Source organism: Pieris brassicae, chromosome 4, assembly GCF_905147105.1.
Source record: "Pieris brassicae chromosome 4, ilPieBrab1.1, whole genome shotgun sequence".
NCBI lineage: Eukaryota > Metazoa > Arthropoda > Insecta > Lepidoptera > Pieridae > Pieris > Pieris brassicae.
The window spans coordinates 4,174,001-4,194,662 of NC_059668.1; the positions used below are offsets into that span (position 1 = coordinate 4,174,001).

The 20,662-nt window shown below is 34.1% G+C and overlaps 1 protein-coding gene across 1 annotated transcript; it reads left to right on the forward strand.

The window, feature by feature from the left end:
* The first annotated feature begins 824 nt into the window (after positions 1-824).
* LOC123708265 (RING finger protein 17) lies at positions 825-20,367 on the forward strand. Its single transcript, XM_045658899.1, has 22 exons — positions 825-1,124; positions 1,530-1,771; positions 2,353-2,434; positions 2,758-2,889; positions 3,127-3,281; positions 3,481-3,561; positions 4,948-5,205; positions 6,056-6,144; positions 7,276-7,442; positions 7,932-8,066; positions 8,703-8,777; positions 9,123-9,275; positions 9,549-9,690; positions 10,575-10,709; positions 11,453-11,603; positions 14,561-14,689; positions 14,866-14,962; positions 15,360-15,550; positions 15,910-16,139; positions 16,417-17,143; positions 17,777-18,030; positions 18,489-20,367. The coding sequence occupies exons 1-22, from the start codon at positions 1,070-1,072 to the stop codon at positions 19,807-19,809; spliced, it is 5,001 nt and encodes a 1,666-aa protein (XP_045514855.1). The 5' UTR covers positions 825-1,069; the 3' UTR covers positions 19,810-20,367.
* The last annotated feature ends 295 nt before the right edge of the window (positions 20,368-20,662 follow it).

Below are 20,662 nucleotides of genomic sequence, written 5' to 3' on the forward strand. Positions count from 1 at the left end.
TATGCGCATTATACAGCTGCAATTGGTGGCCCAGAGTGAAGAACCGTCTCGCCTTGCTCAGCACACCAAGCTTCTTGGGGGTTAATTTAGCCTTTCTTTCTAAATAACCGCCAAACTAATACTCGTTCGATATGTCAACGCCAAGTATTCCGATATTGGCTGTGTCTTTAAAAAGAGTAGCGACAAAGGGTGTTATTTTAGCTGAAAATGCGCAAATTGTGTCTTCTTGGGGTTAAATTGGCCTAGATTTAGATAACCCCAGTCCGATAATCCGCGCAGCAGGGTTTCGACTTCATACACAAGTTTGTTCCGGCACTGATCGACAACTGCTCGAGAAATACCTGCATGGCCAGTGTAAAGAGTACAAGAGTTTTCTTTGAGACAGTACTGCCCCAGTTGCTGAAGCTCAAAACCAACAGCATGGCACTCCCACTTGGAAGAGGGTTGACTGATTGCACCGTCACAAGTTATTTCACCAATGAGCGATGAGGTCGTCACGTCCCGACGCTTTTTATTTTAAAACTAAAACTAAATTTTCCAATTTACAAGTTTACTCTAGCTTTTCCATTGAAATATGAATCAGTTATAAATAGTTCAGCTATTTTCATAGCGTTTGTATACTTTAAGCAATCACTTTAAATTTTGAAGTGGATATTATCACAAAAATAAACTTGGCTTTACTTTGGGTAACTTAGAAAAACAAAGTCAAAATACCCGCTTAATATCTTTTCTGAATCTCATCTTAAAAATTTTGTTGCTTTAAAATATTATTTTAACATTTCATATGAAACTCATAGACAGAGTGTTCTCTAAACCCATCTTACTCTGTGTTCCCGAGTGATACCGAGAAAGCTTTCTTTCTCGGCATTAGTTTTTTGTTTTTGTTTATTGTTAAAAACAAAGTGATTAAACTAAGCTAAGATTATATTATGCAATATAGAGTGTTAGTTCTATATACTATTTGGTAGTTGGAGCGGGGAGCAGCCATATTTTAAACTTTAACAAGATAAACAAATTTTCAACTGTCGAGAGGATAAATTAATATTTTTCAAATATATTATGCTTTAAAATGGACAGTACAAGTAAATACTGTCCTAATTGCTGCCAACTTTACTATCTGAAGGGTGAGTTCAAAGTATAATGTGGCGCTTCATATTTAAATACAACTGCAAAAGTATAGGAGATAGTGAATGTGTCTGTAAATATTGCATGCATGCGCATTTTTGTTTTTTAAATAAAGTTTGTTTAAATTGTGTTCAATTTAGTTTAGCGGTTTAAAGAATTTCTAACACCAAGAAAATATATTTGATGTTATTCTTTTAACATCATAAATTCATAAACTATTTTAGAGAATGTATAAAATTAATTGTAATTAATACTTATAAGAGTTATCTTGAATTGCAATGCTTAGCAGAATTTAAACACTACTCATGTAATGATATCTAGTTTAACAACATGTATATTCTATAATACTCTACCAGTTCTACTGTTAGTAGAACTAGTAGAGTAGTAATATTGATGGATTTCAGCACTATCGCCTGAAGGATATGGAAACCTGCCTATTGTTTTGTCATGTGGTCATACCATGTGCCATAACTGTGTATGCAGTATATTAAAATTTGAGGAGCCTTTGGACTGCAAGATATGCCAGCAAGAGATGACAATCAGTCAAAAAGAACGGGCCATTATGTTGAAAAATAAGTCAGAATTTGACAAATTTTTCCCAGTTAATGTATTCATGTTGGGAGAACTCACACTGCAACATCTTAAGGTATCTTACCTAATCCTAATATGTGAAACAAAGTCTGGTTTATTAGAGCACTTATAACTTGAGAATGACTGATTATCATGATTTTTGTATTTGCCTCCATCCCAAAAATGTAGAATAATGTCAGTAATGCAAAAGGATTGACATATATATTGGTTCTTTGTGTGTTTTATAGTTTATTTAGTTTAAACTAAGCAAAATATATTATTATCATTTATTATAATATACCTACTTTATTAATTTATACAACAAATCAGGGCACATTGTAACACTGAGTATTGCAATTCAGTGATAGTAGTCAACTTAATATTTATTTGTATGACATTCATAAAATTATAAATTAGGTTCAGCTAATGTGTAACACTTCTTCACACACACTTCACTTCTTCATTGACTATTAGATGGTACACAGTTTGCCAGGCCAGGTAATATTATATTCCTAACTTATTATAAAAAGTAATAAAGATTAATAAGAGATGATTTTGGACTTAATTAAGATGACTACTAATAATAAAGTATTTTATTATTAAAAAAAGCTCTACATAATGAATACCATTGTAATTCTTATATTTCGTATTTTACAGTCTAATAAGGGAAACAAAAAAATTGAAATGCCATGCTTTATTGACCTGGATGCTATCATCAAAAGTACTAAGACAGCTGAAGGTACCAGTCTAAAATAAGTACATATATATTATATCCTTTAGCAGTGCACAAGTTTAAATCCATGGCATACCTTCCTCCAGTTTGGTAACTTTTCTATCACTGTATTCACATTTTCTTGGATATGCTGTCGCTATGGCTCTTGCTGTGGTTACCACTTGGACACAATGTTTTGGTGCCAAATAATAGTATTAAAAAAAAATAGTTTATCTTTAACTTACAGTTTTTTTACAATACCAAAAAAAATATTGTCAATTGCAAGGATGGTCATTATTCTGTATACAGCCTATATCTTAAAATCTCAAAGTTCTTTATTGCTGTTTTAGGTGAATGTACTGAATGCCGGAGTCCAAGTGATAAAGTCTGTCAACAATGTGATACAATTTTGTGTGTTCCTTGCTTTAATAAATCTCATAAGAATTTCATAATTTTTAAAAACCATGTTTTACAAAATCTAGGTAAGTACCATTTACATTCTTTTTCGAATTTATTTTTGCTTTTAAAACGAAGCAGGATGCTATGATTTGTAACTAGCAACAACCTTTTATAAGTATTATTTTTTTAACTCAAATAGGTGTGTTAACTAATGCCTTATATGACATTTGATATTGGCTCAACTAATAACTTTTTTTTTCTTATATGTATATTTGTAGTTTTTAAAAACAGTTGGTTATTTAGTTTACTCTATGTTTCAGGAGTGAAATTTGATGAAAGCAACTGCAAACTGCATCAAAATAGACTCTTGGAATATTACTGTAAGACATGCAAAAAACCAATATGTGTTGACTGTTTACTTCTTCCCGATGGGAAATTGTGCAAGGATCATGATTTTGTCTCCATTCAACAAGAGGTATAATTTTTTTTATGTTATGGTTCATCATGTTGTACCCTTTAATAATCTTATTATCTTTTATGTACGGGAGACTTACACATTTAAAAAAATGCTTGCAATGCAATTAAGATGTGTAGAAATGTAAATTTCTTTCATGTCGGGTTAAAGTGTCAATGTATGTATACTGAACATTAGATAACAAACTATTCATTTTCAGAATCAACAATTTCTAGCTGAAATAAAAGAAGCAACACCTAAAGTTGATGAGCTTTACAGAAGACTTACAAAGACTGCTGTTGTAAGTACTCTTATATATTCATCATGTATATATTAGGTCCTTACATATGAAATTGGCGTTTTGTCGTACTGGCCACTTTGACCTCAAATACCTCTTTGGTTAGGAATTTCAAATTCAAATTTGTACAGCTATTTACTCATGTATTTGTGCTTCGATGACCGTCATTCATTTGTTTTTTTTTCTTTTTGCGTCACTCATTTGGCAAAATGAAAAACTTAAAGTATCGCATTATTTACGAGTACGAGTTCCGCTGTGGCACTAGTGCTGCGGAAACGACTCGAAGGGTGAATGATGTGTATGGCGGTCATGTTGCAAAAGAAAACACAGTTCGTTTTTGGTTCCAACGTTTTCGTTCTGGAAATTTCCACCTGCAGAACAAGCCCCGTGGACGGCCTGAGACCCAATTTGATAATGAAGTTTTGAAGGCTATTGTGGAAGCCGATCCATCGCAAACCACGTCCGAGTTAGCTGCAGGCTGCGGTGATAGTGATATAACTGTTTTAATTCACTTGAAGCAAATTGGGAAGATTAAATAGCTTGAAAGGTGGGTACCTCACGAACTGACTGAAGCAAACCGGCAAACGCGCGTCGACTGCTGCGTTACATTACTGAACCGGCACAATAATGAAGGTATTTTAAACCGAATCATTACCTGTGATGAAAAATGGATTCTTTACGATAATCGGAAGCGCTCAGCGCAATTATTGGATCCTGGCCAGCCATCCAAATCCTGCCCCAAGCGAAAATTAACCCCAAAAAAGTTACTTTTAAGCGTTTGGTGGACTAGTGCCGGTATTGTTCATTGCTGTTTTCTCAAATCTGGCCAGACTATTACGGCAGATGTCTATTGTCAGCAATTGCAAACCATGATGGAAAAGCTAGCGGCTAAACAACCTAGGCTGGTCAATCGCTCCACGCCACTGCTACTTCACGACAACGCTAGACCACACACTGCACAACAGACGGCTACCAAATTATAAGAGCTTCAATTGGAATGTCTAAGACATCCTCCGTACTCCCCGGACCTTGCTCCAACAAATTACGGAAGGGGGACAAATATTACAAGGGAAAAAAATTAACTCTGATGGGGCAGTCCAAATCGCCTTCACAGATTTTATTGATTCCCGTCCGACTGTTTTTTTTAGTAAAGGGATCAATGAACTACCTATGAGATGGATAAAGTGCATAGAAAACAATGGTTCATACTTTGATTAATTAAATTTGTATTATATTTTAAAATATTCGTCTTTTTATTCCTCCCATACAAAACGCCAATTTCATATGTAAGGACCTAATATATTTATAAGCACCATTTTTTGCACAGATAATATTTATATCACAGAGAAATTTTGTAAAATAGCATTTATTTTATATATTTCTTTACAGGATGTTGGAAATTTGCTTCAAAGCATTCAAAGTGAATCTTATTATTCAGAATTGTTAAATCAAGTAGAACAACATTACTCTAAATTAATTTCACTAATCAAAGCGGAGAAGGATGAAGTTACATCAAATATAATAGAAATTAAAACATTGAATAAGAAATCATTGTTGGAGCTCAAAAATAATGTTGAGAATGGTATCAAGAAGACAACTCAATTTTTAAACATTGTCAAAAATATTGATCATACAGAACTTCAAAAGGTAAGATTAAGAGGGACGGTTTAGCACTTCTCTATGTCAACACTAATATGTTTGTGTTTATAAGCATACTATTAGTTATGTCACAGTAAAGTAGTTAAATCAGACAGTTAATTGAATCTCTAGACAGTTAATTAAATATCGATATTCAATCAATTCGCTAGCATTTTGATTTAAATAAAGCAGCGTCGAAAACGTTTAACTATCTGTCTGACCGAAAGCCAGAGTTTTGATTAACAATGTAAAACAAGACTCCTCCATGATTATTTCATTTGTTATTGTTATTTCGGTGTGATCGTGAAGAACTGAGAGCTTGGAAATTCCGTGTTTTGTTTTATTATGTACCTAAATGGTTGGGTTAGGTTAGTCTTGTTGCCTAGGAATGTTTGGGAATCTCGTTAAACGTTTCATTCACTCACTTATCTGACGGAACTTTAGCGACTTGATTGAATATAGATTTTTAATTAACTGTCCAGAAATTCAATTAACTCTCTGATTTAACTACTTTACTGCGACAGTTACATGATAATGTAATAGACTCCGGACTCTCTGACTTGTATATTTTTTAAATAAGACTTTAAAAACTATTTAGAGATGGTTTAGTGCTTACAAATAATTTTAATGATTGTACTGCAATTAGGTTTTCAGTATGTTTATTTGGTTAGTTGTGGTTACATAAAGTTATATATTATATAATAAATCTAAATTCAACTTATTGAATTATAAAAGGGTTCTGTGTTTATTATAAAAAAAAATATTTAAATATTAATTATAAACAGCTGTAAATAAACACGACAAAAATTTAAAATACAACATAATATATATTTAATAATAATAATAATACTTTGTTTAGGTTAATTGGGCAGCTGTGTTAGAGGATGCAAAGAATATCTTAAATCAGCCCTGGTATTTGGAAAAAGTCGATGTAGACGATATCATTCAGTAAGTTTTCAGTTAAATACTTCATTCTCACCTATGTTTATGTTATTGCATTACTTTTCTCTGTGGATGTCGCCCCCCTTTGAACTGATGTAATTAAATAATAAAATGTACTCCTCTCTTCTAAGACACTGTCCCTAAAGCCAAAGCCAGCATCGGCCACCAACACATTAGCGAGCCTTACCGGCATTGAGTGTTGATGGGTGGTATCAGTTAACATCAGGTGGACAACCGAAAGAGCGGGTCTCGCGAGGAATTGCGCCCCGGCTCGCCCATGAATATTCTAAATAAAAATATTACCGATGCAGCCGGGGCGTATTTCGCGACGCCTGCCATTCGCGAACTAGTAGAATTAATTAAATGTATATTGTTTTTATTTTTGGAAAAAATGTGGTATAAAAAGTCCCTGGACAATATGGCAGGGGAGTAGAGGGTTTATTTATTTAAAAAAAAAAAAAACATCAAAAGTAAGTTTTGGTGACTAGATTAACTTAAGTTAGTTATTTTAACTCATATACCTTTAAGATGTATATGTCGCAGCCAACTAGCTTAATTAGCCATTCAAGTAACAGCCTAGCCGTTTAACAAAGGGCCTCAAAGATATTTAGCCGTAGCGTTTGTTACAATATTTAATAAAATGGATGGCTAATGCTTAGGCTATTCGTACGCTACAGTTATTATTTGGCATAAATAAAAAAGATGAAACATGACATTAAAAAACATTTCTTTTAAAATTAAATTGCTTAAGTCAAATTCACATTTTGTCACTACACTCTTCAATTGTACTTGTTGTTTTTCATGACACTTTGGAAAACGCCATCAAAGTTGTGGTTTGCCGACGCCATATTGACAGTTAGAAGAGTTTCGTTACAAGTTTGAGTGTGGCAGAAAGTGAAATTTAATTTTAATTAACAGTCAACAGGCAAGGCAAGTAATGAAACGTCATCGATACAAGTCATTTGCCTAGCTCTTCGATCAACTGGCTGACCATCTTTCAGGCCGCTAGTTAAACGGCTAGACTGTTAATTGAACGGCTAGTTAAGCTAGTTGGCAGCGACATATACTTCAATTAGAATTAATGTTACTCCATGTTTCATGCATTACCAATATTATTATATATATATTTGGTTCAAGGGTCACTGTCAATGAAAAAATATGTGATGAAGTGGAGGGCTATGTAAATTTGGAAGGCACAAGTGCTTCTGCATACAAACTTTGCACGACCAGCGAATTGGAAGAGCAGGGTATAGAAGTGCCCCCAGCTCCGAGCGCAGCGGTTTACCCCCCAAAGATAGTAAGAGGTGAGGTTTACAGGTGTAACGTTTAACAATTTTTAAGCGATCTCTTTCAGAACGATTTAGAACAAGAGTTATAAAAGAAAGTAAAGTGCAGGAGTGCTATCTATTTCATAATGTATTTAAGTTATCAAGCAGCTTACCACGTAATTTCAATATCAATTCCGATTTTAAATAGTCTTCTTTACCGATTTATTCTAGTTTTGGCAAATCTAGAAGTTCAATTTTTCTTTCTACGTTAAATGTTGAATTTTTTAATAAAACATAGAAATTTTGTGGTATCCTTGCTGGCGTCATATTTTAACTCAAACTGGATTGTTGAAGAGGATTTATGGTAGGAGTGACATAATGTGTCAAAAAATAACGCGATTCATTGTGAGCAATGCATCACAATCAAGCAATTACAATGTTTTAAATTCTAAATTTAATTACCGCGAAATAGATTATACTCTGTATTGAAAATTTTACGGTGACATTTATATTTGACAATTTCAGATGTACGTCAGGTGGAAAAGAAAAAGGAGCCGACAAAGCTAATATTGTATAGGAATGCGCCGACGTACCGCTCAAAGAGTGGATCTTTCTCTTCCGTCAACTCCTCCAACAGCGAAGCGACAACGGAAAGTGGATGTAAGTGGTGGCATTAAAATGACGGCTTGAATATATTTATAGCTCTAAACTTGCATGCATATTAAGTTTTTTTAAGTCTAAGTCTTAAGTTTATTTCTCTAGTCTTTAAAAATATGACACATTCGCCCATAAATTATATAAGAGCAGAAATTACATAAAAAAATAGTAATGGAAAACATAAAAGCAATTGAGGTCAGAATTGTCAATACCAATCAGATTAGGGTACAAAAACCGCCTTCACCGGGGAATGCGTGATCCTTTACTTTGTATTTCCGTACTGCTCTTCAGGCGATCGACCACCCCGCGCCGGTCCACCCGAGGTCCGAGTCTCGCATCCTTGTGCCTCGAAAAACGCCCATTCTAGCCGAGTGACGCGGCCCATTAAAAAAAATCATAAATTGTCAATACGCTATTCGAAGTCTTTAAGAGACTATTAATCCTAAATAATCTTTCTAAGATTTGAAAAGTAATAAAACACCTTGTGTAATATTGTATTTGAGTGAACCAGTTCTATATTGGTTATGAACATAAATTTACTGAATTAAAATATGATACATTTAAAATACATAATTTAAAGTATTTTAATTGCATTAATTTTATTAAGTAAATAGTAATGTTTAAACTGAAATTTTACAGTTGAACAATTCATTAAGCCGATTGTTCAGCCGGTTTCGCCCTTTCCGAAAAGTCAGCACCCAAAGCTCAAGGAAGGTAAGTTAAAACTAATATAGTTTAATAATTATATTTTTTTTTGAATTCAAGAATTTAATATTGATAGTAATTAATTGTCTTAAAACTAATAACTAATATGAAGCTAATTTTAATGCCTACCTTAAAAACATTTTACGTCTAAATGTTTTCGTTCGTAACGCATATAACGTACGGTACGTTAAATGCGTACATACAATAAAAATCGCTGCAGATCCGTGATTCGAACCCACCACCTCACTTGCACTCTCAACACTGTCAATCGAAGACGTGTGTCAAGCATAGAAGGCCGCTTATTATATTTTTTTTATTACCATATTTTATTATTTTTGTGGTAATTTTTTTCAGGAAGTCAAGAAGTCATATACATCTCGCATATAATCGATCCTCACAACTTCTTCGTACAAAGAGCATGCCTTCAACCGCGGGTACAGGAATTGCTGCAGGAGTTTCGAAACCCCATTACCTTTCCTAGGCCCGCACCGAATCATATTGCTGAAGGTTTGTTTTATATTCATGTATTTATGTACTTTGCGTGAAATATTAGTATGAAAAATCTTGCCGTGCCCCTTGGGTTGTATAGTTTTTCTACAGCTTAGGAAATACACATTAACCACAGCTTGCAGTTATTGAAGCATTTAGTACAGAAAATTATTTTACTATTTTTTTATCTATAAAAATTGTTTTAACTATGAAAGAGTGAATAACAAAAACCGTATTTTTTTTTGCGTTTTAAACAAAAACTATTGGCTTCTATAAAACTTATTTTTACAGGCAAAATATATTTAATGCACAACAATGCAGACGATTTGTGGCTTCGATGTCGTATTGTGAGCATTGATCGCAAGAACTCACATACTAAATACCGCGTGTTCACCTTCGATTTTGGAGCCACTGAAATTGTTACTATCGACAAGTTAGTTCTTAATTTTCACATTATTCGATAATGTTATAAGTTTATATTAAAACTAAAATTCGATTTTAGCGAAAAATTGTATCCCTACTGACAGTGCCTTGATATAATAGGACAGCCTAGAAGCCTTTTAAAAATCATTCAATACATTAGTTTAAATTCAATGCAATAACAATTTTATAAAGAAGGCTATTATTGTATAAAATATTAGCACATTTTAACATGTCAAATATTAATTTTTGTATACATGTCCCAAAAAAAAAAATCTTAATGTGGTAAGCCAAAGAGTAGGGACTGTGCAATTTATGGCGTTATAGAGAGTTGTCTTTAAACGGAGAGAAGAAAAACGTATAGATAATCCATGACTCCTACTCATGACTCCGACTCCTACTCATTCATGGTCTACAACAGTCTACACGTGCAAGCAATGCCAATTTATAAACAAAAGAACGAATTTCTTAGAAAGTTCGTATGCATGATGCCGACAGTCGAGTTTATTGCGAGCTAGGATAATAAAACGACAAAAGTCTACTAATATTAGCAACTTAAAAAAGTACTTAATTACTCAATTTTTGTCGTTATTGAGAATGGGTGTAATGCTATGTAGAGTGTATCATTGTATGGAAGACAAGCCAACCAACCAAAGCCAATTGATTTCGACGCTTTAGGGACTTCGTCTTCAAATCGAGGGACATTACATGGAGTTTACACTGTAATACTGGAAATTTTTCTCAACAGCTAACGACCATAGGTCGTTATTTAAATAATTATAGAATGTGATAAACCGTTGCTGACAACTATCTCGATCAGCTTCTAACGAATACTGATACGTCAAACTTATAACACCATTTTGTTTAGGGTGTTTATATTTTCGTCATTAATTTAAGGTTGCGTGTTCTTCCACCCGCTCGCGTACATTCCCCACCCCCTTTCGCTATAAACTGCTGTCTCGCGAATTGTCAACCAAAGAATGGTACTTGGACCAGGGACGACGCTTTCCTCATACAGAATATTGTTGACAAGTAAGTGATTTAAATTACTGTAATATTGTGTGTAAATGACTCTATGTTGAGATTAAGATACTTGAAACATCAGGTAGGGTTGGGTATGCATGACGCATTTCCTTATATAGGTTCAATCCCGGCTGTTCAGCTATACACTTTTAGTACATACACATTTTACATTCGCTCGTTCGATGAACGCAAACATCGTGATGATGCGGCAAGTCAACGGCGTGTGCCAGGCCTTACTTGCCTATTAGAAAAAACAAATGATCACGAAACAGGTACCGAAAGCTAAGGCCAGGCCTACAAGGTGTAGCGCCACTGGTATCATTTGGTATATTCGCGTCCTCTTAAATATTAGGCCCCTTTTTTTAAGAAGAGGGGGCAACCGGACACGACGATCATCTGATGTTAAATGACATGGCCATGGACACTCAAAATCCCAGAGAGCTCGGGATTGCGTTGCCAGCCTTTTAAGATTTGGTACGCTCTTATTTTGGAGGACCCTAAGTCAAATTGGTTAGGAAATCTTTCAGCAGGTAGCTGTTCCACATAGTGATGGTGCTCGATAAAAACTTCCTTAAATAACCCTCAGTTTTGGAAGTCTACTGCTGTCTTTTAGTACGGATTGCCTGGAAGAACTTATGAACGATAAACTGCCTCTGTGTGTTCAAGTGTTAATAAATAAATATTAACATACCTTCATAGTTTAAATTAATTTCTTTATATGAATAACTATATATTTTTAATCTATTTTTCAGCAAACAAGCCGTGATAAATGTGAGACACGTTCGCTCAATGGCGGCTGAAAGCGTTACTCTAGAAGTTGATGTGACCACTCTAGAACACGGAGTTAGCCTTGCTCATGCCCTTGTATTCCACTCAAGAGCCTATTTGCCTAATAGATTGCCGGTGAGAATTTTTTCTCCATGTTACTTGAGACATCATTGAACATTACGCCCTAGCCTACTTAAGACTAATAAGTAATTTAAATCTAACCTAATTTGCTAAAAAGGATATTTAACATAAGGTAGTGTCCAATAACACTACTTAGTCTCTATTAATAGGAAGATTATAGTGATGATGTCCTCTATATTAAGGCCCCGATGAAGGTCGTAATTGCGAATGTATCAGGAAGCATTGACTATTCCCCTCAGCACTTTGTTTTGGAATCGTTGGATTACTTGGATGTGGCTATTACTGGTACAGCCCCACAGCTGTCAACCATAAGTCCATACAGGTGTCAGGACTTGTATGTAGATCAATAATTTATTTTGTACTGATAGCGACGAATTTTTAGTTCTTCTAATGATATTTCCTCGAAGTCAAGTGAATCTTCTTCATTGATTTGAAATATTTATTCTAGATGAACAGCAAACCTCGCTTTTTGTATGTTAATTGCAGCTCAATTCCCATTAGACTCTAGAGGAATATGTGATGTAGCCTTTTTGCTATTTCTTATCGCTTTCCAGATGGAGTAGTTGGTAGAACCATCAGAAGTTAGTTGGTTTAGGTATCTCTTTACTGAAGTGTCTTTATGTATTTTGATCTCTCTCCTTAGTTGCTTAGTTGGGGCTATGTTTTTTGTAAATTTTATTTACTTCTAATTCTAAATGTTCCTCAGTCTTTAAAGCTACTCTTAGATCTACCATATCTTCAAGATGAATTTTGAAGCTGTCCGTATGCGGGTTAGCAAGAGATAGGGTCTTCGACAATTGTGAATAAGATTAGCGAGTCATCAGAGTTCATATCATAGACTTCCTCTATTTAGAGAACATTTGGTGATACTTCTCTAAATATTAAGAAATTTATAGTCTATACATATCTGGTATTTTATTAGTGTCTGTTGGCCAGTATGTAGGCTTTCCTGTCGAAATTGCATCACACCTCAAATCTTTCATAGCATTGAACAGTTCTTTTCCTTTAGTGGAAATTAATCTTGATACCCTGTAGGTATGTTTCGCATTGAAGTCACCTCCCAACATAAATCTATTTCCAAGACTTTCTAGCAAGATTTTGTACTGGTCATACTAAAATGCATGTCTTGGTGGGCAGTAGATAGATGATATTGTTAATAAAACCGCTTCATTGATAAACTCACAGCCAAAGCCTGAATATCCTCTTTTGATATTTACAGACCTCATGTACTTTCCCCACTGGATTTATTGGGTGAAGAACATGGTAGGTTTTATATCCTTAAAGTTGTATGTATGACTTGTAAAATGTGTTTCAGATACCAAATAGATGTCAATGTTTTCATGGTTTAGAATTATATGAACCCCATATGGTGTTTTAAAAGCCCATTTGCGTTCCATGCCATTATTTTTAAGGACATAATGCTTAAGACGTTTAGAAGCTGCTATTTTGGTGCCACTTTTTAGTTTTGTAGGCCTTTCATCAAATGATGTCAATAATGAAAGTATGTTGTTAATCTTTTCGGCTATGCCTGTGTGCCATTTTGCTGTGTTGAGGATAGATTATTGGTACCTTTAGTTATCTGAGCAAAGGAAACATTCTTTAAAACCAATTTTTTCCAGTTTTGCCCGTTTCAGTCTTTGATTTTGATTCAGGACGTTTCTCACTTTCTGTAATTCTTTTGCTACATACTGCCTCTGCAATTAGCTGGATGTGACTCGCTACATTGAACACACTTCGGCTTCGCGTCTCGTGGCTTGTTACAGTCTACGGTGTGATGATTTGCAGTACATTTTACACATCTTCACCAAACCATTTCTAAGCATTTGCACTGTGAAAGAGTCTCTATTTAATTCTTTTTTAAGTAAAGAATCGTAAAAAGATTGGTATTCCATCACATTTTCGGCGGCAATCGGGGGTGGAAGGGGTTCCGTTTTGCGCTTTTCTTTGGTTACTTCATTATTAGAAACTTCTTTCATGGTTGATGCGGAGGTGTTTAGTTTAATTTTCTTTCTGCTTTTTTGTCGCACCCATTCCGTTTCTTTAGCCAGTTCTTCATCGTCCGTCTCATAATGAATTGATTAAGCGGCTGCCTCATCCTTTTGTGTTATGGGCTGATCTAATTTTCGTTCGAGCTGGGCTATTCGTTCCTTGAGTTGATAGACGATTGTTTCCAGGTCTGCGCATCGGGCTCTTTCCTTTTTTAGTTCATTGACTAGTAAGTGCTCGTTTTGGGTTTAAATATTATTTGGAGATTACATGATAAATTTAATATAATAATTAGATTTATAAAGACAATATCTCGCCTTAATTAATTGCGCAATAAGAATTATTAGGTCAACGATTCATTGTAACGCGACCGCGGCGCTGCGCCAGCGCGTTGCACTTTTTCTATTACAATAATTAATTCGCGTTGTTTCTAACCGAAGTGAGCACAACAACGAGTGAGAAATAATATCATATTTTTAGTTAAAAAGTAATTTAATTGTATCGAAAATCATCGTTTAGGATGGTTTGTATTTGCAGCAATATGATTTTTTTGATCATTATTGAACTTTTGTTAATTAAATTAGCATAATTTGTTATTTTTAACTATTAGGTCAATGTGGAATTCAATTAAAATTAGATATAATTATACAACCAGCATTTAAAAAAATCAATTTTTGATCAATTTTATTATAATTAAATATACATAAAAACTTGCATGTTATCCGAAATAAAATGGAAATGCATTGAATATAAATTAAATGTTGTGGTCTCTGGCAGAAGGACCAGCGCTGTGGAACACGTCTACTTCGCAGAATAATGCTGAGCCAGGGCCAGTTACAACCACAACACACACACAATACACACTTAAAATGTACCTTATTCCTTAAAAATGATTATTATTTTGTTTGTTTCTGTGTGTGTGTGTTTCATTAGTAATAAATGATATGTTTATCATTCTGTTATAGTATGCAAAGCTTCCTCAACTTAAAGAAAAACTTAAAATTTTCGATAATAATTATCATTTCCAACGAGACGGTGAGGTTGAAGTCTGCATCACTCACATTGAGAGTCCGGATCGCTTCTTCGTCCGTATGGTGAGTTTATTTTCTGATTATTAAATTTTTAAGAAAATTGTAATTGAATATGACATAAACATTTTAAAATATATAGTGTATCTTTATCATTATCAGTTAGTATTTGCCGTAGACAAATTATATTCATCATAAATTGCAACAATTTTCTATGTATTGATTATGTACGTATTTTTTAGTGCCATCTTCAAACAGTCTATCAAGATGTGTGTAATGAGTTAGAACAAGAGTTCAGTACGAACAATCAAACAGGAATTATATACCTACCTGAAAAAGGTGAGATTTCTAATGATGTTATATATTCTAGTAATTAATTTATCAATATAAAAATATAAATTTTTGAGTTCTTGCTAATTATGGAAAATTCATTTAACTGGTCTAGTGTTAAGCATATTCAATAACACAAGATTCAAGTGTCGGTTTGCCTCAAGTGTTTGAATTTTTATGCATCAATATACATTCTCAATCAGCCGCCATGAGTCGGTCAGTATAACTTAAGAAGTTACTACGTCCGCTATATTGCTATTATTTTCTTGTTAGATGCGCACGCTTTATGTAACTTTTTCATATTAATTGTGGCTGCTATATTTCACCATAAAAAAAATACTTTGTGCGTGTAAGTATCGTTAAACGTTGTTAAATATCCCCACAATTATTTTCTAATAAATTATAGATATGGTGTGCGCCGTGAACGTTGAGAAATATGGCGTACGTAGCGCTGGTCGTTGGGAACGTGCACGCATCTGTGGACTTCCAGGTCACGGGCGCGTTCGCGTATTTTTACTTGACTCGGGATGGACTTTACTTGTACACTGGGATGAGCTGCGACGACTCACGGCGAGACACACTACACGGCAGGCTCTGGTATTAAACATTATTTTAGGATAATTATTAAAGCACTTCCTAGTGTAAGCATTTAATAAAATCTAAGTTAAGCGTATAGAAAACTTTAGTTGCTGCACTTTTAGTCCTGTTAGCCTAATGGTTAAGATACATTTACAAAAAAATATAATACTGCATTAACAAAACTCCTTTCTAGAATTTAGTACAAACTTAAACATAATAATATTTCACTCTTTTTAATATATCAAAATACATAAGAATAAAGTTTTAAGTACGATGGGGTTCGAATGAAATTATAATTTGTGAAAGAAATATGTAATCCGACGCTTTATATTATCTGGATATAATCCACAATATATTTAAGAAACATAAACTTTTAGGCAACAGAATGTAACTTGGCGGGCATTACACCAGTGAACAGGAAATGGAGTCCCGAATCTGTAAAGCTTCTGAAGGAATTCGAGGATTGCTTATTGAAATTGCGAGTGGAGGAAGCACGGTCACATGGCTCTCTTGGCGTTAAGCTTTTCAGAACATCATCTGATGATGATGAAGAAATTGTCTGTATCAATGAGCTAGTGGTCCATCACAAATATGCTATCGCATTTGGGTGAGTTTTAAATGTGCGATCTTTTTACTTTTGAGGTATCTAATGTATATTGTGAAATTATTTCTAATATTATTTTATAATAATATTTTGCGATTGAAATATTAGATTTATAAACTATTTTGCAAAATTGCATTTTATATTTTTTAATGTTTGACGAATTCTTTAAAATAATAATGGTCAGCAACAAACTCTTATTATTTTTTTACTTAATTTTAATTAAATAAGATGTATATAAATATTTAATTATTGTTACCTAATTTACAATATATATTTTTAGACTAACAATGTTCAAAGATAACATAGACGACAAATATCACAAAAAGTTAACCAACTTACCCGAAAAGATAGTTAAAGAACAAGATAACAGTAAATCTGAATCATCTTTCGAAGCAATAAATAAAGGTCCACTGCGACTAGAAGTGAAAATACTAAATTATAATTCGCCTTCGCAAATTTACGTTTCATTGGTCCAACAGCAAACGGCTCTTAATGAATTATTTGATAACATTCAAAAGTATTACACAAATAAAACAGACCTGAAACCCAAAGACAATTGGAATCTCGGCGATAGATGCTGCAACCTTTCAAATTCGTCAAAAACATGGCGGCGGGCCGCTATATTAGAAATTATAGATAACAATGTTAAAGTTTTCTACTGTGACTTTGCCTATGTGGAAACTGTGCCCTTGAATGGTTTAAGAGTGCTCCCAGAAAAGTTCGCATCTATTGGAGATGGAGCCATTTTGTGTCACCTCTTTGGAATAATGCCGGCGGGGCAAGAATGGCCCTCCGTAACAAAAGAGTATTTAGGGGAATTGCTTGAAGCATATTCCCGAATATTTATTACTAAGACGGGCAAGTTTAAGGGCAAGAGTATGCCCGTCGAATTATGGGTTTACCACACGACTCCTGGGGGCGCACTTGATCCAGACATTTCAGAATGGCGATGCCTTAACAACAAGATAGTTGACCAAGGCCTAGCAATACCGGATAAAAGTGAAATGGTAAGAAAGGTTATACAGTGTAATCTCTATAACTCGAACTTCGTTAAGTCGAAAACCTCAGTAAATCCTTATAAATTCCCACCCCCTTCCGATAAATCCCTAGATACGCGGTTTCTCGAATTATTTGTAACTCGAACTATTTGTAACTCGAACAAAATGTTGTTCGAAGTATTGATAATACATATTTATACTCTATAATTGGAATTTCAAAAAGGAGACTTCGTCAGTTAGTAAAATATATAATGACTTGGAATTTCCCGAAATAAGAGTAATAATTCAAAAACCAAATGTTGGGGCTTCTACTGTATTGTTTTTGTCTTGTACAGTTGCAATGAATTCATAAAACTTTCTAAGTAACACAGATTTTTATATTTTAGTGTAGGATTAGGATACAGTTTACTTCATTAATATGTCAAAAATATATACTACAAAACGTAGGTTGAATTGTTTTTCAAATTCGGCCTTACAAATAAAAATCGTGCCTCTGAAAGTCGAAATTTCAGTATTTAAATCATATGTATCTCAAACTACTTGTTAAGTTTTGCACATTTCCCTTGACATTCAAGTTATAAAGATTCTACTGTACACAAATAAAATTAGTGCTTGAAAATCTCAACAATTTATTGTTTTCAGGCCACAATAGAAGGTTCGGAACAAGTGGGTGATTTATCATTCCTAAACTTGACTGGTTCAATTCGAGACTGGCTGCAATTAGAACCAATACCAACGAAATCTTCAACAGTCGATCCACCCCAAACCACTCAAGAAATGACTGACATCCAAGAAGCTGATGCTGCACTTCCGTCTTCTGATACTGTCTTTGAAGTAATATCAGACTGGTTGCCGCCGGAGCCATTTAAGAAAAAGGAGATCTGGGTGGTTCCCACGTTAGTATGATCATATTATATACTTATCATCCCGACAATGTAGGTTATATTTTAAGAATTACTCAACATTTATTTTATAAATATATGTTTATTTATTTATATATTCACGTCCTTTTTTCGGAAGGGGTAGGCAAGGTCCTCCTACTGCTACCGTCCTGACATACCTCTTTCGCTTCTTCCACTTTCATGACATTCACCAGGCATGCTCGTCGGTTATGGGATCTTTTAACTTGTCCCCTTTCTACATACCTTTCGGCCTACCCGACCCTACTTCATTATACAGGGTTGCCATGTATCTAAATGGCCAAAGCACCTATAAATATTATCATATTAAAATTGTTTATTTTACCACTGCTCGGCCAAGTTAACTAATTTTATATTTTATAACACAATAGCAGTATATTAAAATAACACAATCGAAAATATAAGATAAAGTGCTTAATTTAATTATTTTTTAGGTACATCGACAACAACGGTATAATTTATTTACATGACATTGACCAGCAGGACTCTTTGGACCTTATCCAAAAAGCTTTGTATACGCGCTTCAAAGATCCTGATCCTAAAGCAAAATTTGCAAAATGGTCAGTTGGAGAACCATGTATCGCTCAATATTTTTTGGACAACCAATTTTATAGAGGCCGCGTTTTGGAAGTAAACAACGAAGCATCGTCATGTCTCATACACTACGTGGATTACGGAAACGAGGAGATTTGTGCCTTTGAAAATCTTAGAAAAAGCATTGCACTTTATCAGTTCCCTATCCAAGCAAGCAAATGCGTACTGAGTCGCATAAAGCCTAATGACAAGCAGTGGGATACAAAATCCTTAGATTATATTCACAAATCAATTGTTGATAAAGAGTGTTTTGTAAAAATTTGTGGCGACCCCATTGGTGGAATTATTCCCATCGAACTGAAATTTGACAAACTTTGGATCAATGACCATTTAGTCGATTTTGAGTTAGCACAATATACGGATGGGTCTAAACCTATAGTTCGTGTATATGCCTCAAATGCGACTCAAGTCAAAGAAACAGAGTCCGTAGAAGACTTAGATTCGGGTCCCGACTACATTGTCCATTCTAGTGATGGACTAGATAATTCTGTTGATTCTGTGACTACATCTGAAGATAAAAATTTCGGACCCGTTGATTGGAATAAAATTATTGAAGAGGACTTCTATGAATTTAAAGAGTTTCCGAAAAATACGGTCTCAGAATGTTTGTGTAAAGTTACCGAACTGAACGGTATAAATAAAGTTGAACTAAGCATTATATTTGACGAAGATGAAAACGAACAATACGAAAATATGTATCGAAATCTTCAACAAGATTGTTTAAATATGAACGCGTTAAACGGAATATTAGAAAACAAGGCTTGTGTTGCAATTTTTCCAGATGATGGTAAATGGTACAGGGCGATTATATTACAATGCAACCAAAAGAAAGCACTTGTAAAGGTTCACTACGTCGATTACGGAAATGAAGAGATTATATCTCTGGCTGATGTGCGAGAAATAAGTGATGACTATTTAACACTTCCACCTGCTACTATCTCTGCAAAATTACATAATGTTCATATTAATCCAAATATAGATCCAGAGCAAGTTATAGATGAAATGGTGGCCATATTTGCTGACAGTGGTCCTTTTCATACTAAAATTATAGATAATGACGCTGAAATTCCTTCTGTTGAAATTCGTGATGATGACCATAACTTAGTTTATGACGTGTTATTTAAAAAAGACATCTTTTTCCACTCTGACAAAATTTCATAAATAAGTTATTACATGTTTAAATTATATTTTTGTTGATGATATATTGCATATAGTAATGTTAAAAATAAAGTAAACGTATTACAATGCGGTTAATGATTATAATCTAACTTGTTTTCTTTAACAAAAAAGTATCTTTAATTTTAATTCCAAGAAGAGTGTGGACCTAGTTAAAGCGTGCGACTCCGGAAGCCGTTCGTTCAAATCACGGCTGTGCACAAATGGATTTTCTTTCTATGTACGCAATTTACAGTCACTTTAAAGAAAAACCTGTCAAAAGTGTTGTTATATGTGTGATACCTTCGTTAATAAAATACTTTATTATCTATTGATGAAGTTTATATCTTACTCCTTACTATAATATGTTTAGTGTCAATTTTAATTTTTTACATGAGCTCTATACTTTAGTAGCGTGCGTATATAACATAAATTAGGTTGTGAACATATTTCTTACTAATTTAAATTGAATTAGCTTCGTGGTTACTCGGTCACCATTTAAACAAAAACCGGTAAAAAAATTATAATTGGCTTTTCTTAGCTTGTCCCATGCTGTGTGCTGGATTATTATCGTTGAACAAGTTTGTAACGAAATTGCTTAGTCTGTACTTAGTGCTTAGTTTTAATTTTTTAACCATTGCCATTATATATTAAAAAAAATGTGTGGCTTTCGGTTCTTAATCTGTGGTTTTGTACTCGTATATGTTACATGTGCACAGTCCGTCGGCTTTCGTATAAGACAGTGCCAACAGTGGCAATATCTGCGAAAATGAGAAAGCACTCTACAAAAGAAGCAATTAGCTATATCCAGATTGAATAAATAAGTCAGCAAACTTTGCTTTTGTTATTAAAGTTAATA